This window comes from Daldinia decipiens (genome assembly GCF_022478715.1).
Source record: "Daldinia decipiens strain CBS 113046 unplaced genomic scaffold F4813scaffold_19, whole genome shotgun sequence".
NCBI classification, from domain to species: Eukaryota; Fungi; Ascomycota; class Sordariomycetes; order Xylariales; family Hypoxylaceae; genus Daldinia; species Daldinia decipiens.
In genome coordinates this window covers 155,767-181,530 of record NW_026054562.1, presented here as the reverse complement: position 1 = coordinate 181,530, position 25,764 = coordinate 155,767, and the positions used below count along the sequence as shown (strand labels likewise).

At 43.7% G+C, this 25,764-nt stretch overlaps 6 protein-coding genes across 6 annotated transcripts; all 6 read right to left on the bottom strand.

Annotated features, from left to right (window-relative positions):
* Nucleotides 1-608: 608 nt before the first annotated feature.
* F4813DRAFT_361394 (uncharacterized protein) lies at nucleotides 609-2,102 on the bottom strand. The gene has a single exon (XM_049243521.1). The coding sequence runs from the start codon at nucleotides 1,758-1,760 to the stop codon at nucleotides 717-719; it is 1,044 nt and encodes a 347-aa protein (XP_049099009.1). The 5' UTR covers nucleotides 1,761-2,102; the 3' UTR covers nucleotides 609-716.
* On the bottom strand, nucleotides 2,100-5,523 carry F4813DRAFT_361388 (allantoate permease). The gene is made up of 10 exons (XM_049243520.1): nucleotides 4,558-5,523; nucleotides 4,408-4,501; nucleotides 4,053-4,252; nucleotides 3,908-3,998; nucleotides 3,389-3,837; nucleotides 3,141-3,336; nucleotides 3,007-3,083; nucleotides 2,595-2,956; nucleotides 2,319-2,535; nucleotides 2,100-2,227 (listed from the first exon to the last, which is right to left on the bottom strand). The coding sequence occupies exons 1-8, from the start codon at nucleotides 5,023-5,025 to the stop codon at nucleotides 2,693-2,695; spliced, it is 1,839 nt and encodes a 612-aa protein (XP_049099008.1). The 5' UTR covers nucleotides 5,026-5,523; the 3' UTR covers nucleotides 2,100-2,227; nucleotides 2,319-2,535; nucleotides 2,595-2,692.
* A 1,247-nt stretch (nucleotides 5,524-6,770) lies between these two features.
* F4813DRAFT_381115 (uncharacterized protein) lies at nucleotides 6,771-10,778 on the bottom strand (the record flags this gene model as incomplete). Its single annotated transcript, XM_049245636.1, has 10 exons — nucleotides 6,771-6,812; nucleotides 7,380-8,034; nucleotides 8,110-8,508; nucleotides 8,616-8,727; nucleotides 8,758-8,833; nucleotides 8,885-9,255; nucleotides 9,361-9,395; nucleotides 9,438-10,220; nucleotides 10,351-10,379; nucleotides 10,452-10,778. The coding sequence occupies 10 exons, from the start codon at nucleotides 10,776-10,778 to the stop codon at nucleotides 6,771-6,773; spliced, it is 2,829 nt and encodes a 942-aa protein (XP_049099007.1).
* A 3,991-nt stretch (nucleotides 10,779-14,769) lies between these two features.
* Nucleotides 14,770-17,201, bottom strand: F4813DRAFT_396571 (fungal-specific transcription factor domain protein; the record flags this gene model as incomplete). The annotated part of the gene is made up of 6 exons (XM_049247840.1): nucleotides 14,770-15,674; nucleotides 15,758-16,271; nucleotides 16,327-16,534; nucleotides 16,673-16,783; nucleotides 16,859-17,005; nucleotides 17,153-17,201. 6 exons carry the CDS (start codon nucleotides 17,199-17,201, stop codon nucleotides 14,994-14,996), a joined length of 1,710 nt encoding a protein of 569 aa, XP_049099006.1. The 3' UTR covers nucleotides 14,770-14,993.
* A 1,700-nt stretch (nucleotides 17,202-18,901) lies between these two features.
* Nucleotides 18,902-20,601, bottom strand: F4813DRAFT_396565 (FAD-binding domain-containing protein; the record flags this gene model as incomplete). The annotated part of the gene is made up of 3 exons (XM_049247839.1): nucleotides 20,271-20,601; nucleotides 19,973-20,217; nucleotides 18,902-19,907 (listed from the first exon to the last, which is right to left on the bottom strand). The coding sequence occupies exons 1-3, from the start codon at nucleotides 20,562-20,564 to the stop codon at nucleotides 18,902-18,904; spliced, it is 1,545 nt and encodes a 514-aa protein (XP_049099005.1). The 5' UTR covers nucleotides 20,565-20,601.
* A 3,680-nt stretch (nucleotides 20,602-24,281) lies between these two features.
* F4813DRAFT_361370 (transferase) lies at nucleotides 24,282-25,532 on the bottom strand. The gene has a single exon (XM_049243519.1). It carries the CDS (start codon nucleotides 25,523-25,525, stop codon nucleotides 24,515-24,517), a length of 1,011 nt encoding a protein of 336 aa, XP_049099004.1. The 5' UTR covers nucleotides 25,526-25,532; the 3' UTR covers nucleotides 24,282-24,514.
* Between the last annotated feature and the right edge of the window lie 232 nt (nucleotides 25,533-25,764).

The following is a 25,764-nucleotide window of genomic DNA, read 5'->3' as shown; positions in this document are numbered from 1 at the left end:
ACTTGCATTTCAGGTACCTTAGGTAGGTACCTACATTTCATGAGCCTCAACGTCATCCCGCTTCTTCATTAATAGCATACCTTTGTTACCTACTACATATGCCCGTCTCCTAGGTAATATTTTCTAAAGGTCTAAAATATCATTACATAATCCAAGACATTTGTATGTATATTAAACAGCGAACTGCACGTAAGGGAGAGACCGAAACAACTAGTTAGCCGTATCAATCTATTGCTCGTTTACGTTAATTATGTACGTACATCTTTACAAAATCTACATCCAATCTAAGTACTTATCTTAGGTAGGCATCTTTAATAAAATATACTACCTGCCTGTTTAATACGTTTATTGTTCACATTGATTTTATCGAATATTAACATGACGCCATTCGTCGTGGTATTTAAATAAGAACAACAACCAGATAGAAGTATAGATCTATAGTCTTGAATAAGTCAAGCGTTCTAAATATACGGATTACCTATAGCTAGTATTATAATAACATACCTTACTGAACATGGACTATAAATCCACGTGTTAATGCATGCAATGTGGCGCGTGCTAGGAACAGAGATGCACGTCACACGTCAATGCAGATCGGATTCGGGGTCTGGGGGGTTCGCTTCTTAATTAATGCCTGTCTCCCTAGATTATATCTGCGATGCGAGCTCCACTTCATCTACACATCGTGGTTATGCGATATCTGAGCAAAATACTTGCTACGCTTCGGTATAGGCAATTTCCTGGAGAGGGCAAACATCCATATTCGAAGCCTTCTCATCCCGCACGAAATACCTATTGGTTCTTGTCCAAACATCCTGAGTCCAATACCACGTATCCCAACACTGTTGTCCCTGCTTTATATCCGTGAATATCCGGCATAGTCTAAGACTATGCAAATATGACCAGGTAAAGCCTTGGGGGATTATATTACCTAGTGACGTGCCAGATGAATGAGGTTCGTGATTATTGAAAAACCTAGCGAAATCAAGATTTAATGTGCGTAGTTCAGTAAAGATGGCGAGGCGTTCTCGGATCGCGCCGGCTTTTAAGATTTCGTCGCATCGGCGAATTACCCTTCCCTGATGAAGGGACCAGGGCTGATATATGTTGCTAAATACAAGCTCCAGATACTTGAGGTTGATAATGGGTTTAAACAACGGCATGAGTTCGGCATCACTCGAGTCGAAAAATCCCCAATCGAGGAAATTAACTGCTAGGCCGTCCAAGCTAGATCCTCTATCCGCGAGTGCCTGTAACAGCATTCTTAGGGGTTGGCTCGCGGGTGTGACTATAGGGAGATTCTCGAAGTAGAATCCAACGGGCCGTTCCCTTACAAAATCGCTTATGGGTTCGGTGATATCTAGAACAATAAGTCGAAGCCTTGGAAACCGGGGAAGTAGATGCAAGAAGTATAAGTAATTATACTCATAGCCTAAAAAAGAGCTTGGATGGGGATCATGACCTATCTGAGGCATTGGCGGGTTCGCCAAACGCGCAAAGAAATTCCCCGCCAGTAGTCTCGATAGGAAAGCCGGAAGCTGAGAATACCGTATCTTCCGTACGCCTCTGGCAATATGAGGTCGACTCGAGAGAGTCATTAATTTCTGGATGGGGTCCCATGCCGAGTATCGTACACCAACGCAAAGGTATTGTGCTCCGATTGTTGAGAAGCCCTTGCAGACAAGACGGAACTGCCGAACACTACCAAGGTCCAGAAACGAGCAGATGTGGTGTACGATCTCTGTTGGAAGGCTGTCCATGATGGGCTATTAGGAGCCGGGGAAGAATCCTTAGAGATTGTGTAGTTTCTAAACGATGCGAGGATTTTCAGGTTATAGGTCAAGGCTTGCGAACAAGATTGTTCTATCAGTCTTATAGCAGGACTGTACTTGTTGGTTGATGACAGTGGTTTGCAAATAGCATGGTGAGTCTTGCAAGTTGAAGGTATAGCAATTCAGATAGGCAATGTTCGAGCTCAGTATTTATATAGAAAAAAAAAGATGCAGTCTGGTTCTCTACCTAGGTACGTAAGTAGGTACCTACTTACCCAGTTTGTCAGAGAATAAAACCTTGCGCAAGGTACGTTGAGTACGAGTGTCATACCTTACCCAAGGTATGTGTTCGTATCAACAGCTGTAATCGTTTGGTATCAAACTATCCGCAAGACTAATGCATCACTGCACAGGTTCAAACCCACTTGCAAATGTGTGAAGGAGGTACAAAGACACTACACTGACATTAGCGGGCCAAGGCTTCGAAGAACTAATACAGAGACAAAAACATGGCAGTTGGAAAAACCAAACAAGGTACGTACGTACCTTGATACAATTTACGTCAACGATGTCCATGTCAATCACAACCATCATTACTATCATGTATTATGTGCGGCCAGTTATATACAGGTGCAGAGGGTGATTGTAACAAGGTGTTGACTAATATTGTAAATTCGTCCTATGGTACATATACTAGATAGATATCCCTATATGAGGTAGTAAGCCCACTTAGGAGGTCTGGGCCTGTGATAATATAGAGTACCTAATCAGCTATTGAGTATGATGCCTTTTAGATCAGGGGGGTATAATACTTAAGCGTACCTAGGTACCTAAGGTGTCTATCTCGGTCTTTGAATGCTGTTTACATGTGCCTCTACTTGATAAAGGCAGTGCGGACTCTCGAATGAGTCTTCTTCTCATCAGTGAGCGAATCTAAAATCAAGCCTTCTAGAACCCTGTAACTTGGTTGTCTTCCTGTATTCAACTTGCTGTTCTTCGCTTAAAGAGTTCCATACGCGTTCCTTTTGCTTGTTTCGCCAGATATAATAAAGCTTTGTTAACAAGAAAGCAAGAATGGAAACTAAATTGATCATAAGTAATGTCGAATTACCACGACGGTATCGAGGCTTGTCGTCGTCGCGATATATATAGGAAGCGTATACATTGCTGGCTTGAACGCTCATCTGGTGGGTTATTAGCTTGCTATATCTGTAGAATTGGAAGTAAGACTTACGTTATATAGGGCCGCCGAAACCGTACGCGTGCCGACATTATTAGAATTCTTGGAACACCAACCTACCAATATTGCATCTAGTAAGGCATTAGCTAGTAGCAAACACTATGTAGAACCTAGTAGGGAATACGTACGGCAATATGGATAGGAGAGAAGAACCATCATGATTGCGTATGTGCCCCATTTATCTTCAATCAGCCCTCCCCAGAATCTTAAAGCAAAAATGCAGGGCAGGGTCCAAAGAGGTTGCAAAATAGCCACCAATGATCGTTCGTTCAACCATTCAGACACCCTGGTGACTAGAATGAGGTTAAAAATATGTATTATGTCCTCATTGAAGTTAGCAGAGACCGTTCAGGGGCGCCAAGACTGTTAATCTTACCGCCGGGATGGTCAGGAGGTTGGTGTTGAATGTGCTGAATCCGAGCGACCGAAGCGTAAGGGTGAAATAGGTTTTCGGGGGCGATTGCGGTACGTAAGCGCAGAAGCCAATGGCGTATAGGGGCCATAAGTCGTAGTCTTTTAAAGCTTCCCATAACTTCCTGGGCGTTAATGCCTGTCGATTATGCATGTCCCCTTTAGAAGGGTCATCGCGAAGCACCCGGTTCACGACAATCGCCTCTTCTCGATCCGAGAACCAACCCTTCGGGCGGAACCACGTCTTGGTCTGCACTGCGGATGCGGGCATCATGAAGAACGACGCTATTCCTATACATAAAGTTATACATCCTTCAAGCAAAAATAGCCATCGCCAGCCTTCCCAACCCAGCAAGCCCCTGAGATGTAGCAGCCCAAAGGCTAGTAAAGAAGTAGCAATTCCTGTGATTGATACTGCATGGATCAAGTTAGTGACTCTTCAATATCAGTTTCAGTAGAGGGTTATTAATAATTTGAAGCTTACACGACGCCCAGAAGTAACTGAGTCTTATTGGTAATTCACGTGATGTATAGAAATACGATAGCCATAACACCAGGTCGGGTATGAAACCCCCCTTTTGATAAATTAGATCGACGGCCCAAAGAATATTTAAATCAGAGCATATTACCTCAAGCAACCCGAGTAAGCTTCTGGTCAGTAAAAAGGAGCCACGTCCAGTTAGAGCGCATTGCGAAATGGCGACGAATGACCATAGGACCATCTGCATGGGAATCCAACGGTCTGGGCCTACGGCTTTTGATACGAGCTGCGAAGGAAGTTCGGCCAGCAAGAAAGATACCAAGAAGATAGAATGCCCGTAGTTATAGTCTATATGTTGTTAGTGAAATGATTATGTTTACTGACAGTATGTTATGATGCAGGAAATAGGGCTATTCTGCGAAATTCAGCTGAAATACGTATTCATGATGCTCGTTATAGGTAGAGAGGTATGGGTGATGAATTCTAGATGTATTGGACCATACCATTAGTATCTAGACCCAAGTCATCCAGCATGTTGTCGGAGACTGCCTGTGAAAGATTACCGCGGTCTACTTGTAAGCCGAAGAACATTATGCACTGAACCGGACCGAGGTGTTAGCGCCTATCGAAGTAATAACAGGACGGCTTCGTACCGCCCATAAGCAGACTTTCCAATCAAGCTTTCGGATTAATTCTCTTTCTTCTCTGACTGACCAGGTCAGTTTCGGATTGAAGAGATGTCTGCATTCATATTGGCAATTCTCGTAGACTTGTCGCCAATACTCTGTTGTTTCCGTGTCTAAAAAGGGGTTTTCTATCTCCACCACAGGGTCCTCAATTCGAATCGTCTCGCCTAGTAAAGCCGTGGGGCTTTGGCTAGGTGTTGCCTCTAAGGATCCGTAAGACTTATGGTCTTCCGGGTCATCTGAAGAGAGAGGTTGATAAGACATTTTGGTTGAAAGCCGAGGGAGTGTAGGAAGTGCGGACTCTACGGCATTCAGGTCTAATAACTCAAAACTCAAAAAATCATCATCGTCGACGAACGAACTGCTAGGCGAAGTAGAAACGACCGGTTCAAGCGAGTCGGTTTTTGAGATTGCCGAGTATTTAGAAGAAGACATATCGGCTGGGCCGTATCACTGAGGGGTACAGTATTTAACACCGAAGATAATACATTGTGCATTGTGCAACAATGTGTGGAAAGGTATGTGAGAATTGGTGGGATGGATGGCGTGCTACGTCTAGGTAGGTAGTTACTGCTCACGCGGGCTTCTAAGTGTTGCGGATAGGAATCGGCTTTCCTTAACTAGTAGAGATACTGATCTAACGGGAGGATTTGTTGGCTACTATCCACACACACAACGTCCATAACAGAGATGCTGCATAGAAGTTATGGAGACGTGGATGGGAATGTGTGTCGAGTAGTAGAATGCCATCCGTTCTTGACTGCCTGCTCTGCTGCTCTGCTGCTCTTGACACGAACTTGCAAGGATATTGAGGCTGAACGAATGACATGGCGGGATATGCGATTTGGTGATTATGGTTGAAATTTCACCATTTGAGCATTTTAGCATTTGAGGGACGCGCGGGTAATTCGATATGATTTATGATTTGCACCGCCATCTTTATTAGCCACAGAATACTTTGATAGGTACTCGGGCTTGACACAGAATAATCGGAAGAACTAATCATCCGAAGTTATCTAAGTACCTAACCTACCTAGGTTCAACATATACATATACAGTGCTCGGGTGGACCTGACCCCACTGTAGTTCATATGTATGTGACGTCAGCTTCAAGGCTGTAGCAGGTTCTGCCAAATCTGACAGCCTTCAAGAGTTAGAAGCGTTTCAATACGAGCGCCAAGACTCCACCCGCGAAAGCTCTTACCCACTCATCTTTTTTTACCACTGTAAATCCTTACTGAATGGCCGCTGGAAACAACGGGTCTAGCTAACACAGCCCACTGTCCTTCCTTGTGTCCCTGTATCATGGAACCCAGCAATTACATAGTACAATCTCTAACTCAGCACAGTTCAACGCTGCACAGCCTAGCGATCAATGCGTTTTAAACCAAACCTCTTTGCCTCTCTCCGTGTCTTTCTTTTCCTTGGATAGTTTATCGTCATTTTATCATCTTGTTTTGTATTATCATCTATCTAGATTTTTATAGTTTGAGTTTGTTTCCTTGATCCTCTCGCTTTCTCAAACTATTGCATATACAAAATAAAATAAAATCATCCCTCGATTTACCGCTTGAATTTCCGTCTGTTCCGTCTGATCCGTCTGATCCGTCTATCCTTTTTTTGGCTGGCCAAAAGGAGTTCGATACTTTGAAAAGAAAGGCTCTCGAGTAAGACATTACTATCGCAACAATGCAATTCTCCACCATCTCCCTGTCTCTCTTCGTCGCCTTGGCCGCGGCCCAGAACTCAACGCTTCCGGATTTGGTATCACAATTACCGGCATGCGCTTCAAGCTGCCTAGACAGTTCGTCCAAATCTGCTGGATGCGCGTCGACAGATTTTACGTGCCTTTGCAGTGAAGATAAACGGCAGTCCTTCATTAGTAGTATCAGTGGTTGTATTGGCTTCTCTGCTAAATGCTCTCAAGATGATATTAGCAGTAAGTAACTTCTATAAGCGAATAGGTCAGAGCATAGTCCAACTAACAACGTATTAGAGCTTTCCACTCTAGCTCCCGAGATCTGCGATGCTGCCACATCAAACCCGGACCCGTCTGCCGTTGCGTCGGCGTCGAACATTATCACCTCAGCTATTGGTCCTACCTCAACTCCCGATGCCGGTGTTAGACCTGAAGTTGGAATGGGATTAGTTGGAGTTGCTGCGTTCGCGGTTTTGGCTCTTTAAACTTCTCCCTGGACCTCGTCAACCGATATTGGGAAGCACTACTTTTTCTTGGGGTGGATAGACCTTACGATCTTTAATGACTCAGTATAGGGATAGGGTGTTGCATCTTAGATAATAGACTGGTCGGATGGATTACAGTCTGCAAGGTTGGGGATAATTGGGGGTTTGGCAGCATATTCTCAATTCTCAAGGGAGACATAACTAAAGGTCCTGGTCTTTGCATTATGGAAGATGTTAGGGGTCTAATATGTATTGCATATTATTAGTGGTACCAGGACCACCTTAGACGTATATATTACACATGCCCAAACCATTTATGAGTCGATTCTCGGACTCTTTACATATAGCGATGGTTAATATGTCGAGCACACATCTACGATCCGTTATTAATGTGAGACGGCCTAAGCCATGATGTCGTCTTTCCCGTTACCTCTCCACCTTGAAATAAGCCAATAGAGATACCAATATGCTATATCTTTCCTAAGAATCCCACTTAGCCTTAAAGCTATTCGAACAAGCTGGGACTAAGACATGTGTGGAAGCTTGTAGGTTAATCTAGGTTGATATGTATAGGCAACTGGATATTATGTACCCTCATGTTGCACTTTACACAAATGCCCTAATCCCTTGCTTTCAAGCTTTGCTTTGAAGTCCATGAAACACTTCTCGGAATGTGAAAGACATTGCCTATAACCATCTGGCACCTTTCGCGGATCGAACTGATCGGTCATTTCCCCGTGCTCGCCTGGTTCAAAGCAGCGATGTTTTTCTGGGAACACCGCCGGCATTCTGGGCGGGGGTGAATCACGAGATTCACTTATATCTTCCGCTTCGAATAAGGTTGAGCATTTCTTGTCGAGTAGAGCGTAGAGATGACTACAGTCTTGCGGAAGCCAGTAAGCAAATAAATCCCTCAGGGTGAGAACCCCGCCCCTTTCCCTTGCAAAGCTAACAATGTCTAGTTGATAGTCGATACATATATCCTTGAAAATTTCGAGGTCAAGCGTTGTACGTCGACAATTGGAATCGCCAGCGTGGACTCTCACAAGAAGTCGGTTAAAGTCAGTTCCTTCGTAGCAAGGACCAAAGGTCAAAGTAAAGTCTTCACTGGCGCCGTGCCGGATGAAGAGTTCTATGAGCCGGTAGCGTAGCCGCATCACAGATTTGTTAACGCTCTGGTATAAATGTGTTTCGTGCGGGCCCATCAATACCAGTCGTCTTAACAACCAAGCCCATAGGTCACCATGATCTTTGGTTTCACTAGGATCTTTGGTTCCACCAGAGTGTACTGCAGTTCAGTATACTACTTTGCCCAGGGGAATGTTAGGAGAGAACCCAGCCTCGAAAAGTATCTCAAACATTTGGAACACTCTCGGACCATCTAGACGCATAGAAACCCCTGATAAGACAGCATGTGCTATTAGCTGCCTAAATTCCGGGTCAGTCTGGGTTCGAAGGTCGCATCGCCCATCCTTATCAAAATACTCGAATAGCAGCTGTCCCGCGGCTAGAATAGTAATGAGCTGAGCCGATGGTAATTCTAACATAAACATTTTACAACTAGGGGAAGTTCTATAGGAGGAGTAGTCTGCGATAACGATCGCATTAAACGATCGGATTTTGCGCTTACTTCCTATTCCCTTTTGGAATTCTGGGATTGCAATTTGTTCAACATTTTCTAGAAACCCAAGGAATCGGTTCTTCGACCCGGGACTGTCTTCTGTACCATGGAAACTAAAGAGATCCCCTTGAAAATATTTATGATGAGTATGAGCTGATATATAAATTCGCGCGCTAGAAAGAGGTCGTCGTGTAAAATCTCAGGTTTCGGAACGTAAAACTCATTGATGCTTATCGACTTTATAAAAGCGAGAAATGACTGGCATATTCGATCCATCATGTCGATTCCGCTAAGATAAGATCTGATGAGTCTTACATGGTTGCGAAGAAACTCTATGACAGTCATGTGCATGAATTTTACACCCTCTATGTTTTTATATATGTTCTCTTGCATGGGGCCTACTTCAAGAAAGCCTTTACATAACCCATTGATCTGACGCTTGGTGATATCTGTAAGTATTCACAGTTCCGCCTCTGGTAACGGCTGTACGGGTAATTTGATTGCAAAATCTGGGTCAGTCGATAGGTCGTTTAGAAATTTATGTTGAAGTATAGGCATGGGTTTTGTTATACCTATGTTATAAGTAAGATTTAGAAGCTTGAATGCCTTTTGACGGTCATACTCGGGAATCGAATCGAAGAGATGTTGGTACAGATCATTTAACTCTGTCGGGAAGGCAGCTACCTTACCTCTAAGGTCTCGGAGCTCGTCGCCATTAAGTACTCCTTGTTTGATAGCTGCTAGGACCACAGGAACCCAGAGGAAAACTCCTTCGGCTTTGTCAACGATTGTGCCAGCCAGTGAGTTGAGATCATGCTTGTTGACTAAAGAAGAGATTTCCGAGAGTTCTTCAAATCTGTCTTCAACAAAGATTTTGATATCCTCTCGCGTCTATTCATTGATTCGAACGCTTCGATAGTCCTTAAAGCCAATCTCAAACTTGTTTCACGGCCGACTGGACACACATATTTTGAGACACGCATAATTAATTGTTATCCAACTAATAATCTCTTTTATCAACCTAATGGGACGGCCACCAAACTAGTCCAACCCGTCTATGAAGAATACCATTTTATAATTTTCGAAAGTCCGTCCACTCTGGAGTAGAAGTTTGAATGCTTGTGTGCCGCTAGGATCGAAAGGGACCGAGTTCTCATAATCTGACTCCCGCTGAGATGGGAATACAACTGGGATTAGTACAGGTGCCGCTTTTAAGATTTGGCGAAGTAAACAAGTTGTGAGTCCCGGTAGGTTCTTCTGTTCATCATCTCCTAACCTCCAGAAAAATGCCTTGGCGAAAATGAGGTGTTTCTCACCTGCCCAGGCTTTTAGGTGTTTGAGTGTGATCTCACTTTGGCATAAGAACTTCATCAAAGTTGACTTGCCGGCACCTGGTTTTCCTGTGATATGGAATATGTTTTCCTTGTATGGTCCGTTAGGGGTACTGCTATGACTAGGTATATCGACATGAAGGTGGTCGACCCCCCCTCGTAGCCACGCAGAAAATTCTCTATACTTTTGGTATTTTGCTTGATTGGATGTATTATTTAGGTTGAAACCAGTTGAACCATGGTTATCATCTACCGCATACTCCTGATGCTCTTGGCTGGATGGGGTTTCTGGGCCCTCGAGAAGCCATTCGAAGGTGTTTCGATGTGCGCTCTTTACATTCTCAAACCGATCATGCATTCTCGGGTATCGGAGACTTTGCAAGATAGCGGTTTGCTTGAATTGTATCTCTACAACTTCCTGAATCTTTTGGAAATTTGCTATCGTATTATCCGAATCGACCACAACTCTGTGTTGGAGCTTTTGTATGTGGTCTCTCAGATGTAGCATTTCTTTTTGGGATATAGATGTGGTAGTTATTCAGTGTATGTTCAAGCTTTTGTGCTAGGTCTGAGCTATATTTGAATTAGAATCGGATACTTAGAACTTGTAACAGCCAGGCTTACCGAGACATAGTGCTTATTTGAATCTGTAGCTATTTCTTGTAGTCATCAAGGTTTGCCTGGAGCTCATCCCGCTCGTTCTTCTTTCTCATATTCCTCAGGACCGTTGTTATAATGTCGAGTTTGCTTCCCGGCTTCTTGGCTTTCAGGTTTTCGAGCAGCACCAAGAGCCTATTAGACAGTTCACTGCACTGTTGTGCAAGCCTACATAGAGCCTTTTCGTCCTCAGTCAGATCAGATGATGGCAAGCATTTCATAACTCTCGTGCTAAGTTCTCGCATTTTATGTGCGACGAAAGCAGTATTGTTATTAGTTTGGATTGAATCTTGGCGAGATTCGTGTAACTCCTTTGCCATCAAAACGACTTTATACCCACATTCAATGAGCTGGAGTACATTAGATACCAGCCCTAAAGCCGCTAGGGCCTCCATTATTATTATTTTCTGTTGAGCCTAGAGAAGTAGAATGCTTCGATAATAAAATTCACAATGAAAATAGTGCGCGGCTTGTAGTAGTACCTCTTCAACTTGGTACTACAATTATCCAAACGCGAGGCTCTTATTAGATTAAAACGAATTTGACAGAAACAGAGGGGTTCTCCGTGTTTTTCTGCTGCAACAATAACGGAAAATTAGAGGCACAGAGAATGCATAGTCGCTCAACCCCCCATGCCGCATCCTTTAAATCTATAAATACCTATCTACCCAATCCATACAAGGCTGCCAACCGTGTCGGCTTAAATGATTTCCTTATGGTCGAAAGACGGAAAATCAGTTATTGAGCTGTATCAGGAAGCTTTTCATATCAGCATAGGCCTTGAATATTTATTATTATCAGAGTCATCTAAGAAGTAGGCAGATACAGTGAAGGTAAAAGTAGCTTAATTCATTATGCCAAATAATAATAATAATAAGTCACCATTTGAATGTCACACGGACAACACCGCCAAAAAGGTGTTAGCTGTAATATGAGATGGCTAGGCGCCAGTTAAGCGGTTAAAATAACTATTAGTAAAATTATTGGATAAGACGCATCACGAAAATATGTAGGTAAAATGCAAAAACAACTAATATATATCATAACACCGCGGTTAAGTCCTAGAACACATACTTAAGAGCAATTACAAATAAGTCCCAAATCCGCCTCCTTAAAAAAGGAAAGGAATCAAAGGCTTCAAGACCTTAAAGAATCATTAGGAATTTGAATATATCTTCTAAGCCTATACGGCCCATGTTACACTGAGAGGTACCCCAATATGAACCGAGCATAGTAAAATTATTTCTAGCTGGCGAATCCGGCTATCCAACTCGACAAAGTTAATAATAATTATATCTAGTAGTTAATTGTGAATTTAATGTTGAGCGTTTGAACTATGTGTAGACATTTCGGAGGGATTGAGACTTACCTTTAAGAAAAAAGGGGGGTTAATATCCTAACAATAGGAGTCACGCCTGTGTCGGGGGAAAAATACTGAACTTGTTCAATATGGCCATAAGAGCGTCTGCGGATCATTCATTCATCTACCCGAATTAGAAGGTAGGTAATATTTGCCACTCTAAGGTTACATCGAGGCGGCATTATTGAGATTCGAAAGGTTCTAATTGAATCAATTAATTGAGCTTTGCCCGAAATTCAGGAAAATGACCAGGGACCTGATATAATAGCATCAAAATGCGATCGCATAGCCACAAGAGAAGAAGACATTGTGATGTGGGGTGATCAGTGATCTACTTAGGTGCTATATGCACGTAATATAAATGGGTATTAACTAGGAGGAACTGGCCTGATGTTACTCTAGATACAAACATCAGGTTGGAACAAATGTTATGCTAAGTTATGATATCGCGGGACAGAAATATGTATGGTGCAGAGGTTATCAGGTAGAGTGAAGCTCAAGCAGTTCAAATGTTCGTTAATGTCAGGTATTCGCGGTCACATTGTAGAACTATGTGCCTTGAAAGACTGTTCATGTAGCATCGACTCTCTCGATCATGCCCATCGTAGGTTCCGGAAGGCAAATTCAAGCTGATCAGTGTTATATAGATGTGACCATACATTAGGTACCTAATAGGTATGAGGTATCGAGTTTTGGGCTAAATCTCTAGTCAGAACAGTATCACTTTATAAATAAGCATTAGGCTCCTCAAAATCTCCTATTAGAATAGGATATTGAAGTGGGACTAAGTATATCTGGTATTGTGTCGCTAGATATGGCTATGCCTGAGCTTTAATTAGTTACATATTTATTTATATTATTCTAATAACTTCCCCATATATGGATGTTGATAGGGATAACCTAATATGTTGTCTTAAGAATATTTCTCCTGAAAGATGAAGCATAAGCGACTGATAGGAATCGACCCTAACCTTACTTATAGCTCTATTTCGAGAGTTCCTCGAACACACGTATTGCTTTTAGTCAGCAGTGTCCTTACTAGACCTGTCCGGATACTGACGTAGCTACCAGCTCCCTGTATTGAATGCTTCAGTCATTGATCCATCTCATAGTTTTTGCGTGGGCGATCGTACGGCCTACAATGGGCACCAAGTATTCGAGGACCTTCTGCGCCTGACTGAAACCCATAGCGTCACTTGGCGTGGGTAGTAACATTTCATGGTGCTTAATATCGTATTGGTGTTGATGGGTTGTGGACCGGCCCGGTTCTTTTCGATGATTAGGTACCTTTCAGTCGGTTATCTCATCATACTATCATACTATGAGAACAACATTCATTCAGAGCCGCCTGCATTTGATCTAAGAAGGCTATTCAGGGTGCATATCCGAATCTAATAGACAGTGTCCGTGAGCTTGTAGACAGTGAAGAATGTCCCGTACTCGGTAGCTTTGACAAATGTAGATGGCGGTGGTACGAGCCGATCATCAACATAATGTAAGATGCGCTACGGCCATGGACGTGGGTGGGATCTTCCACTTAAAGGTAGTTCTTGGCCCAATATCAATAAGGCTTGCAGACACGTTCGGTATGATCCGAGACGAATGCCATTGAGCCCCAATGTCTGGAATTTTAATAGGCCGCCACCGAAATAATTGCATAACGCTAGCATATGTTCTGTAGAGTGCCAAGTCGGGTTCACACTGGATCGACCTAACTAGTGTGTAGGTAAAATCTACCGGAATTCTTGCATGCGGAGAATAAAGTACTTCCCGCTTCCGTTGAAATAAGACGGAGATAGCCGCTTGTAGTCGAAAGCAGTTTAGAAGCATCTGTTGCCATGGTTTTGGAGGCACTGGGGGTTGCATAGCGCTATCAAGATATAGAGTCTATACAGACCACAAGATGACGCTTCTCTGTAATATTATATATCTACCTCTTAGGTAGGTCGAAGGATATTTGTATCCAAGTATATAAGATCTTAATGGACGACGCGGAGTTCCTTATTGGGACAAGTATATATCCCTTTCTGGAACTATCAAGTTGCCACGTGCTTAAGCTACTGAAAGTGGCTTATTGTATTCGTATAACCAGAGCTATTCAAATTAGGTACCATATCAAATTGGAGTATTGTGGCTACTGACTTGTGAAACCAATGCTGATCCTGTCCTTGAAAACAAGCACTCCTATTTGCCTGTTTTTTAGTAGGTATCTAGTATTGCGTAGCACAGGATCTGGGCATGAGGTATGATCAAGCATCGCCGGGACGGATCGTTGCCTCGTACAACCGGTATCTGGAATATTTAATGCTAGATTCGCATATAAGAGCCAAGTATGCGCGCTCCCTAGATGGTGGGAATTTAAGCTACTTTGCCCCATCCGTACGGCCGACTGCATCAAGCACCGGTCTGCCGGCCTTCATACTTGATAGATCTACTATTATATCAATGGGCTACTAGCACATGTCCGGGTTTCCTCGGAGGTATCCTATCCGCTTAGCATATACTTCCCATTATCTTATGTTGCTTACTTGTAAATTAATTACGTCTATCACTCGTTTGAGACCGTACCCGATAGTGAAAGGTTTTGGATACGGTCTGTTGTATGTTATCCCACCGTGAAAACGTTGAAAATTGCCGTATTAACAGCCTTGTTGTCTAGCGTGAATTAAAGAACGGTCAATATAGACGCTGTTTTACAAAACTCTCACTTGGGTAATTAGGCAGAGACGATGTCGCTATTCGGACTAGATATCAGATAGAGAAATACTAACTTAAAATATGAAGGCGACAACTAAATAGGGGATTTATAGATATGTTTTGATATTGATGTTATTTCATCGTTATCATAGGATCTACCAAATCTCGTGATATTAAAACAGGTGCTATATCAGTATAACCTCTAACACATAAGCTATAGGAAGTATTAAAGGATAACTATCATCCTATTCATAATTAATAGTTCGAAAATAGAATCATACTAAGGCAATTTGTTTCTCACATAATATATGTAGCTGCAGTCGTTCTCATTATACTTAGCAACCTGACATGACTTCTATATTTCTAACGTAAACATTGCGGACTATACTATGCCTAATGGTTCGGACAGCATTGTTGAATGCGTCCTAACGTAATCATACTAAAATAATGGTGCCCACTATTTCAGATGTAAGGAGGAAGAGGGATATATAGCCCTCGCTCCAATCTGTCCCTTATCCCATAATCTAGCACAGCTAGGATTTATGAGGGGTCTTTACAGAAGTTGCAAGTAATAACTCGCGAGATTATTTACCGACTGCAACTTCTGCAACGCCTCAATGGAACTGCGTAGTGACTTCTCTACACTCTCCATCTCGTCCTTTTCTAGATCTCCTTTTCGGACCTCTAGGTGTGTCCGAAGCCTCACCACACTTAGATATATGGTCAGAGGCATAAACGTATGTGCCCTGAAGTAGCCAAGATATTCATGCTCCTTTGCCATTCGAGATATTTCCTGAGCTGCCCAGAGCCCTCGATCTTGGTATTCCCACACAAGAGATTGGCTTTGGTCGCTTATGGATAACGTCTCTATGATACGGCACAGGTATATGATAGCGGAGTACGCAACCATGTACGAGTAAATAATCATCGGGTTTTCAGCCACAGTCAACGAGGGGTAGTTGACTTGCAGATTATTAAGGCGCCGTGTAAGTATACCGTCTAACCAGTCGTGCCTAGAAGTAAAATCGAGCGGAATATTGCTATACAAAGTTTCTATTGTGTAGATTTGTTTGTGGGAGAGGGCTCGGCTGCAGATGGTGATGAGAATCACACATTCTGCTAGTGGCGCATATGGTCTCATATCGGCAGATGTCATAGTTTCTGCTAAGAAGGGTTCTTGTTGTACAAGTCCTCTTTGGAAATCGTCATCTGGACACGGAAGACGTGTAAATACCTATCAAAATTGGGAATAAGTTTCTTTTCCACTAATGTCTCCTGGATTCCATCGTGATGATTCAAGGATAGATTGGAACTCACTACTTCCTCGCTCAACGTCATAGGAGAACCCTCGCTAACGTTAATGAACCGGTCGAGGCAATAGGCTACCCAGAATGTGCGTCTCTTTTCCTCTAACGTAATCGGATTGTCGTCACCATCCGTCCCTAAGATTCTGAGACTATCCAGCTCGTAGAGCTTCAGAAATTGGACCAGGCGGAAGACTCGGCCAGCGCTAAGCCACCCACGGCGGTAATTGGTCTTAGCAAACTCGTAGAATGTGATAAGAATCCACGCTTGCAGGTGCTCGATGTGGCAAATTGGGGAGTCACTCCCGTTCAGGTCTAGCTGGTCGAGCATGAATCGCGTCTTGGCGTAAATGGCGTCTTGGAGACCGCCAAACTGGCTTGAGAAGGCCGTAGCGGATGTCAACATGGCATACTGTAGACATTGCTGAGGTTCACTGATGGTACTCGTATCGTTTATCCATCCAAAAGTTTTCGATTTGTTAAAGATGGGAGCAATCGGATGAACACGGTCAAAGTAAAGCTGTATTCTTCGAGTAGAGTAAGCTACCTGGAACCAACACTTGAGAGGCTGGAGGAACTCACAATTCTGCTTTAGTGAGGTCTGGCACGAAAATATCGCCAACTGAAACCGGGCTCTGTTTCGGTGATGGGTACGATGCTGCTATGGTGGGTATGACCGGGAGCTCAGAGAATAGCAACGGTGAGTGAGGTGCAGTCGCTGGCGGTCCCCATGCCAGAGGAATCGAACCATTGAGAGGTTGCTCTGGTTGGGACAAGTCCCAATCGGGTACTACTAAGAAAGAAGTTACTACTTTCGCTCTAAAAGCAAGACGCGGTTGTTGAAGGTGTCTCGGATATGTCGGATATAAGACCCCATCCGACAGAGAGAATGGGGGAAAAAAGTAAAATGTAAGCTCAAGGAACATACAGGGAAATTGTGTCGAAATGCCCTCCTTCGATGGTGATTCTGCTGCCAACCCAAGATCGTGACCATTCGCTGTGTCGTTATCATCGGCTTGAGATGTAGAGAGACGACGTTCTAGTGCAACTACCTCGTCATTTAGTATATAGGTAGTATTGGTAAGATAGCTGGTTTATGTTGAGTATGGCATACCGATGCGACTACGAAGTGCTCCTATGCTTCCCTTTTTAGGACCGCGAGGTACGCGGCGGTCGTTGACTTCGCACGGGATTTGGGCATTGGCACATGCACCGCATTGCGGACGCTGCCTGTCACATCGAAGCTTTTTCTTACGGCATTCTTTTCGAAGCCATCCAGTTAGTATTGAACCCTAATGAAACATCGTCGTAGAACCCCGACCGTCGACTCCAGATCATCATTCTCTTGAATCGGCGAGCAACGCCAAAATCCATTTGTGCTGCCAGGGGCTGAGACGTTAGAACATACCTTCACAGGCATAGCCGGGCTGTTGACGTGGCTCAGCCCGTCCATACATGACGCTTTGATTGCTTCACAAGACCTCGGTGTCTCGAACAAGCTCGAAGCGACCGTTGAGGATGAGAATAATAAGCTTATTTCATATCTCTAGCTCACAGGTGGCGATCAGATCTCCATTCACAAGAATCTCGTAAGAAAGACGCTAGGTTGTCGATCAACAGCACTAGTTGACGAGAGAAGAATCTGGAATTAAAGTAGGGAGTTATGCTTCGCCAAGGCCATAGACGATACTGACCTATTTACGCCACTCGGAGAACATACCGTGATGCATATCAAGATTAGCGAGCCTCACTGAGAGTTGATGGAGTGCCATAACATAGGGAGTCTACGCGTCGGGAAACCCTTCATTGGCATTGTGTAGTAGTCAGCTCGCATACCCTTACGCCATTTCTTAAGTAGGAACTACACATGAGGTCTATGCCTAAATTGCTTGATGGTGCCTACGTTTACGATCAGTCAAATCTGCTCAAGGATTAATCCTGGAAACGGTAATCGACATGCGCCGCATGGCGCCCTGTAATCATCACTTGTGTTGCGGCAGAACTGTACAACCTTGACTTGCTATTTACCACGATCCCCCCCACATCTCTACCTGAGCACGGATCTGAGGTCCTATGTCATAGGTGTGTTCATCGATCCGAGATCTGATACGGGGGTAGCACAAACCATTCCCGGTAATGAAAGGGCGCCTGCATTCAAAACCCTGCTACCTTGATCCGACTACCGACATAAACCTCATTCGACTACGCCTACCAAGGCATCTAATGACCTATTGATAAATCGGCAGCGCTACCCCCGAGCCCCGTTGCGCTAGTCATAGTATTTGAAGAGTTCGAGGGTAGTTTGAGTGTTTAGGGGGTTTCTTAGGCTAGTTTTTTCATTTTAATAACATCCTATTGGATTCAAATGTCTCAGATAGGAGGTTGAATCTCTGCCACAACTTTCAATAGCCAACCACTTCACTCCGATTTAGAGTTGATCCATAAATAATAGAATCTCCCTAACCAACTAGACACGGGAGACTCTCATCATATTAAGCATGGAGGTGTTTGTTCGTGGGGGTAAACCCATTTCGCCATTGCAGGTCTTACCCATGTGCCTAAGATTTACGCATAGATAGGCCGGAACCAATGAACTGTGTAATTATATATGCTTCCCTGCTCTGAAATTAACCCCCGGTGTGCTACTTCATATACTCTACCTGCTTTCCAAGATTCTAGAATCTCTAATATCATGAAGTGTGGGATCGACGCGCCTAACATGCGCGGCTAGGTACTAAAAGTCTTAGTTTTGAGACAAGGCTTTCAAAAACGTTGAAATTGAAGGATTTGTCTCTGACAACTATGAGTGCCGGTAGTATCCTGTTGGGTGTTAGAGATAATCTATCCAGCATGGAATTTCATTATAGTAACATACATTGTCAAGAGGTACCTATATTTAATACGACTTGGGATTAAGCACACTTGGTTTCCTTTGCACAAAATGCGTTGAATAATGTAAGTGCTTGATATTTCATCATGAAATACGGTTTTATTGGATAATGAGAAGACTTTTAAGGGACCGTGAGAGGTTTTGATAATTTATGTAGATTATGCACCTGATCTATAAAGCGGGAGCTATATCCTATTCTACTCTAATAAATTGCTTAGGTGTAAAGACTTAAATGGATAAATCTAATTAAGTTTCAATCTCCCCGTTTCAGATTATTGGGTTATAAAAGCGGAAGCGATTTGAAGGGTCGTATTTTGCCTTGAGGTTGCGAAGCCTCTCTAGACGCCATGCTTCGTGGCCGTACATCTGCTCTACGGGCTCAAAGCCGTTGGCATAATTGACATAAGCATTGGGAGCTCGTCCTGGCTGACCTTCGTTCCATTGGTCTCTAACCTCGATTGCCCATTCCCAAGCAGCCTTTTCTACGCTTGGGTTATTTTGGGGGACGACCGTCTGGAAAAGCATTAGGTGATGGTCAGCACGGAAAGGGTAGGCGGAGTCGTCGGGGTTCTGAGCTGTAACGGCTTCGGTAGAGTAGCCTTCGTGAAGAATATTACCTCCTGCAACGAGTACAGGATTGTTGGCGACGCGGTTTTTGAAACCATCATATATGAGGCGTTCGGCCGTTACGTTGTATACTTCAAGACCTGCAGTAGCAGCGATTCTAATTTGATTTTCTTGGCAGAGGGAACTGTCTTCATCCGTGCCTTGGGCAACAGAAATCCTTGGATATGACACATCGTCGTATTCTTCGTAAACCGCTTCGATTGCGTTGAATAGAGTCAAGTGCTTCTCGGCTTCTTCCGCGGATCCACGATAGGCAAAAGTCCAGAAGATGACCGGTTCCTTATCAGTTATGGTCGTGTTCATTTGGAAGTTTCCGAAGTTGAAAGCCATATTAACAGGTGTCGTGCCGTTACCGTGGAAAATATTAAGAGCTTCAAAAATTTCTTCAAGCTTTTCACCTTTCCAGATGTAATTATGATAATGCCATGTTTCCGGGCCTCGGGGGAAAATATTCATCTCAAAGCTCGTAACAATACCAAAATTGTGACCTGCGCCCTTCATTGCCCACAGGAGGTCACTGTATTCATTGGAATTGACTCGAATAGCACTGCCGTTAGCCAAAACAACATTGAGCTGAAGGATATTGTCGCTAATCATGCCATGAGTACCCTCGTGTCTTCCGTGTCCGCCGCCAAGACCTGGACCCCTTTTATTTCAAGTTTGTAAGCATTTATCGCCTAATAATAAGGGATAATAAGAAGGACAACGTACATCATGCCCACGCAATCGCAGGACCCAGTGGTAGTAACATATCCTCGATCCCAGAGGTAAGTCGTGGCTTGACCATCGTAGACGCCACCTTGAAACCAGGCAGATTTACCGCTAGGTTGAATGTCAATATTCCTAAGATTCTTCATATTGATCTGAACGCCGTTGAAGGAACCAAGACTTTGGGTGTCGCCATGAGCACGATTTACAGTCAGAAAGTCGAGACTGTTTTCATTACAATACGTAACCTTAGGCCATTGTCAGCTTATAAGACTAGTGTAATAACACTTATAGCACTTACAATAGTTGATATATCAGATTCCTCGCCAGGCTCAATGACAACTTGAATCTTAGGCACTGCAAAGATATTCCACCTTGTGGTAGCCTCAGTAAAGCGATCGTCATCTGGCCCGAAGATGGAAGTGGTGTTTGAGAGCTCACTACCGAGCTCCTGCTGAACCTGTGTAGCATTTAACTGGCGCCGGGTAAAGGCGGACGGTTGAAAGTATCTAGGAATGCTCGCACCAGTCGCGAGGGTCCCAAAAAGCACGAGATTACACACGAGAGAAACAAACTTCTTCATCTTGAATACCATGAGCAGGCAGACGTATTAAGATTGTGGTGAGAAGGTGTGAGTGCAATGGGAATTTGCCGAACAAGTTTTGACACAATATATATTTCAATACCTCCTAAGCATATCTCCTAAGTCCTAAAAGTTAGTATACGTGAAGCATAGCAACATTCTAATCAAAAACATACTAACAAGGTAAGAATACAAATTTGAGTACCTTCTGACTTATTGAAAAGTTGTTATATCACATCAGCATCAATATCCATAACCGCAAGGGTTGTCTTGACCTTGACAGTCAACACCAAATAGACAAGAATCCTATTTCAGGGGTCCATGCTCTCTCTCTACTTGGGTAGGCATATGCAGGCTGAGATGTTAATAAATTTTGATTGATCAGCCTTGAAGGTTCAGGTTAATGTAACATATCACTAAGTGGTCGGAACCTTGAAGTAGCTAAGCACAAAATCTTTTGCATGAGTTGCGGCTGGAGGCTATATCACAGTTACAAATTAGAACAACGTTCCATCTAGGCAGTTAGGTCATGCAAATCAATCTTATTAGAACTTTTGACTAATTGGTATAATCATTATTCTATTGAGTTGCTTAAAGTCACTACGATATCCCCAAGTATTTCTACCTAGTCTTACCAACCCTTGGCCCAACGAATTGATAATTTGGTATAGGATTCGGCTAGGTATCATCACGAGGAAGTAAGCAGCCGCTTACCCCGTTCCTTCGGGTGTTGGCTCCAGGGGCCGCTGGCTAGACGTTGGTATGCTAATTCGCTCATATCACTTAGGATGACAAGTAGCTATCCCGGCTAACGCCTCTTCTATCTAGATACGTCCGCTTATTTGAGTAAGAGTCACATTGACACGCCGCTTACTCGAGTAAGATTCACACTAATACGCTTACTTCAGTAAGATTTGCATTCAATTTACAAGGCTTTTTGTGCCCGATAAGAAATCATCGGACCAACTCGCCTTGTTCTAAATACTATAGTAATTCTACAGTCCCAAGCTAGTAAGGGAGGACGCAATTATTTGGTTGTAGTCTTCGGGTATGAATTACCTAGATATACGGTCAGCTATCTCTTGAACCAGGACTATCAGTAACAATGGTATTTAGACATAATGCTTCCAGATCCCGATGACATATGTATACACCCCACTTATATTAGCGAATCAGGACTCGGGAAAGACTCAAAATATACTACCTTAGGAATGGTGGAGAAAGACTTAACCAATCATATTTAAATGGGCAATGTACAGTATTATGTTGGTATCCGATAGACAACCATATGTTAGGCTCTTATTACGTCAACTACTGTCTTCTATTATTATATATATGAATAATTGCTACTATAACGCGTGCTTAGCATCGCGTACAATTCAGACGCAGCGGGGTCGTGTTTTAGAGATGATTTCAGCATGATCAAAGAAGCCAGTATGACGGGAGAGTTTTGTGTCTGGTATGCTAAGTACGTGATAAAGATGAACTCACTCATCTTCCAGACCTTCATTCAGCCCTTCTTCAAGCCCCGGGTTCATATTGCTGACTTTCGTGAGTAGAAGGATATTCTAACGCGTCGCGAAAAGTTTGATACCTAAGTCATCTTTCTTCTCGGACAGGGTGGCTTATGATGGGTGACAAGTTTAAATCTAATCGACAACTTATCCACGATCTCATGACCGCCGGGTTCCTGAACAGCTGTGACTTTGAGTATGCATTTCTCGATAGATCTGCGAGCAGATATTCTAAGCAAGCCAATCTCTTCTGATGTATGTTTTAATACCTAAGTATGATTAGCTGTTTTTCAGCTGTTCCAATTGTCGATTGTGGAGTCCCCTTACGACACCCTAGAAATCGTAGAAAAGATGATTAGTTTCATTATATCAAACCTACAAGCCTAGTGGCAGTCAAAGTCGTCATGGTATAAGGAAATATTCAACAAGAAAAGTGCATTGTGAAGAACAGGTCGCAATTAGGTAATAAAGAAAGGCCAAGGTTTTAATTTTGAAAGCATCGTACTTCGAGATGGAGTGCGATCCCTTTATAAAGAATGATGCTGTTAAGTAAATACTTTACTAACTTGCTTCGAGTCCAAAGTAAGCTGCGAGTGACGCAAGTCTTTGTCAAATAGTCCAGGCTTCTTATTCCCGCCTATTCCCGTCGATGACCCAAAGCGCAGCGAAATCTCATGCGGGGCTTAACCTAACGCTATACTATGTATGGGACGGTATTCGGGATTTGACATTGAACACTGGCTCATGCGTAAAACTATAGCTAGGGTCTGTTGGCAGATGATATGAACTTTGCTAGAGCGGCAAGGCATGTTCGCCGAATTATTTTTTAAAGCTATTGCTAATTTCGCCTTTGAAAGAATTAACCGTCTCTGTTTCTTCCAGGGCGACCTCCTATAAAAAGATTAATTGATCTACCCAGCTAGTTTGATAGGTAATATAGCCTTGTACTTCTCCCCTTGTATGGTATCAGTCTAGTTCGAGTGTATAATATTCAGACTAATATCAGCGTACGATAGCACGACTTCTACTGGGAGAACGAGATATTAGATGGAAGAGCGCTGGGAAGTATACCAAGGAGTAGCTGATGAGGAAGATGTTCATCTCGAAGCTAGGTTGAGCCAGGCCGAGTAAAGGAGCGAGTAACTGGGATAGGTGCTGTGAGATTTCTTGTCGATAGCCTTCTTTTGGTTGGGAGGCTGATGTAGTAACTTTGGAAAGTTGGTTAGAATACCCTTGGCCTCGTAATACTGCCCGTAATACTGCAACATCCGTTAGATCCCATTGGGTTTCGCGAGCAACCAAACTGTCAACCGAACGTATTGTCATCAATGAATGCGATCAAGTCGACATCTACTCAGCCCAACGTACCCGATGATTTGTATACTAGGAGGTAAGCAGTGAGGTAGTTACACATTTGGTTATGTCCTAACCCCTATGCCCGAGTTTATTCTACACCCTGTCATATGATGACCATTATAGGTAACCTCTACCTCACACATCTAGGATCCGCTTCCTTCAATAACGCCTCAAACCTTTGGTGGCGTGGCTAGACCTGGCTTTGGAATAATGATATTGTTGGTGAGTAAAAGTGTATTTGCGCTGCTGTTTCTAGGCTAGAAATGAACGACTTAAAGATTGTGACGATATGGTTAATAAGAAAGCAGCTGCATCTTTAGGAAATTTACTTCGGATTAAAGAAGCTGTATTGTAAATATTCCAACGCCGCGTCGGGTGAAAAATCGGTTTAGATTATACTTCGAATGGATTTGCCTTAAAACTAACATCGCAACCAACAGCCCCTTTTAATATCCCGTAATTTCCCTATGAGCTAGCACCAACCAGAAAAGCTCCAACTACGGTGCAATTTAGAGCGCACCCAAGTCGTAACAAGTATAGTAGAAGCTATCGATCGCATTCTTAGACCGTCGATCAGATGTAGAAGTTCTTCTAAACATGTTAGGGTAGCATGAAGAGTGCGGTACTCTGATGTTTCAGGAGTATCTTGAGAATTGCGCACGAATGTAGCCTCAGCGAGCTTATCTTATTCTACGGGAAACATTGAGCCATATTCCAGGCGAACTCAAGTATGTTCTGGCGATAGTAGAGTGTCCTAAGCATTTGAATCAGTCTGTTTATTCATGATTGCTGGGACGATATTTTGACATAAGTTATTATAGGTAATCAGTTTCTCGTAACCATGAAGCGATGATTTCGTGGGACAACTTCAGTATTATTAAACTTCTAATAAACGTAACTAGCAGCTCCTGTAATTCGAAGCCTTTAAACATGTATCTAGTCAAGTTAGGAGGTAGTCATGAGGAAATGGCCCATAGTATGTTCTTTAAAGGAGAGAGACGACAAGGAGAACTCCAAGCACCAAATAATAATTAGAAAAAAATGACATGTTGTACTCAAGGAAGTTGTGCTGTTGCTTCGTACTGTGCTCAGCTAACCAACATACTGAGTAGCTGCCCCCCATTCCTTATCCTGCCTCAAGCCTTCTATATCCCTCTCGCTTAAGCATACTATAACAGGCAAGTATTGGGACTCATCTTCGGGTGGTAAAACATACATGACACCGCCAAAAGGAGCCAGATTAGGTCGCCGAATCAGCGTGGGCTTACCCAGAACGCCAAAATCGAACAAGCTGGTGGCCAGCTGGGAAACAGACGAAGATCCAACATCAAGAGACTGGTTGAGGCCACCGCCGTATACCAGTTCCCCCTTATCAGCAACACCAGCCACAAAGGTAGCATAACTGCGCACCGCCCACTCGTTAGACGACTGGTTGAGCTCAGCTCGTAGGCGTGATGCTATAGCGGACAATGTCAATTCCGGCGACGCTAAGTCTCGGTATGAGAATCGCGTGATAGCGTGGTGAATCATTTGCCCCATATATCCCGGTGGGCAGCGGACAGCAGAGCGGACGTCGATAGCTCGCGCGAACTTGGACACGGATGAAAGAGCCACACTACCGTTAGCGACGCGCACGGCGGCCAGTCGCTTCCAATACAATGCGCACAGGGCGTCATTGCTGGATATGTAGGTCACCGAGCTATCGAATTCATCCTTGATCGATGCGGCTGCCTTAATCTTAGGCATGGCCTTCTGGAAAACCCGGAAGCATGCCCATCTTAGGGGCGAAGCTGGGAGTTTTGATGGTGGCGCAGGCGTAGGCGTAAACGCTGACTTCAGGAGGTAACTATGGTCGCGAATTGGCTGTCCGGGGTCCAGAAGAGGAATGACCTTGGTTCGGTCTATGTTGGCTTGGTCGACATAAGCCTGTGGGATGTCTTTGCCCCGCATTGCTGTTGCAAGTAAAGAATTGAAGACGAATGCCCCACTGGTATCTACCATGTTATGCTGGTTGGAGGTGTTAAGGATCACACCACCCTTAATGAAGCTTGCTTGGACTGCTACTACGGGTGCAAACCCCATCTTCTCGACATCATACCCCATAGGGAAGCCAGGGAAAGGGCATAGAATATTGCCATCGAGTGAAGAGAGAGGGCCTCCTCGCTGTATTATCTCCTCGTAAGAAGGGCAGAGGTTTGTACAGTCCCTTACATACAGGATATCGCCGCTAGAAATGCCTGAGGGCAATGGTCGTGTTCTGATGATGCCCGAATTTCCGGGCCCTTGTCCTTCATGGACTACCTGCTCACCGAGCCAGGGAATCTTGGAAATAATTTTGCTTA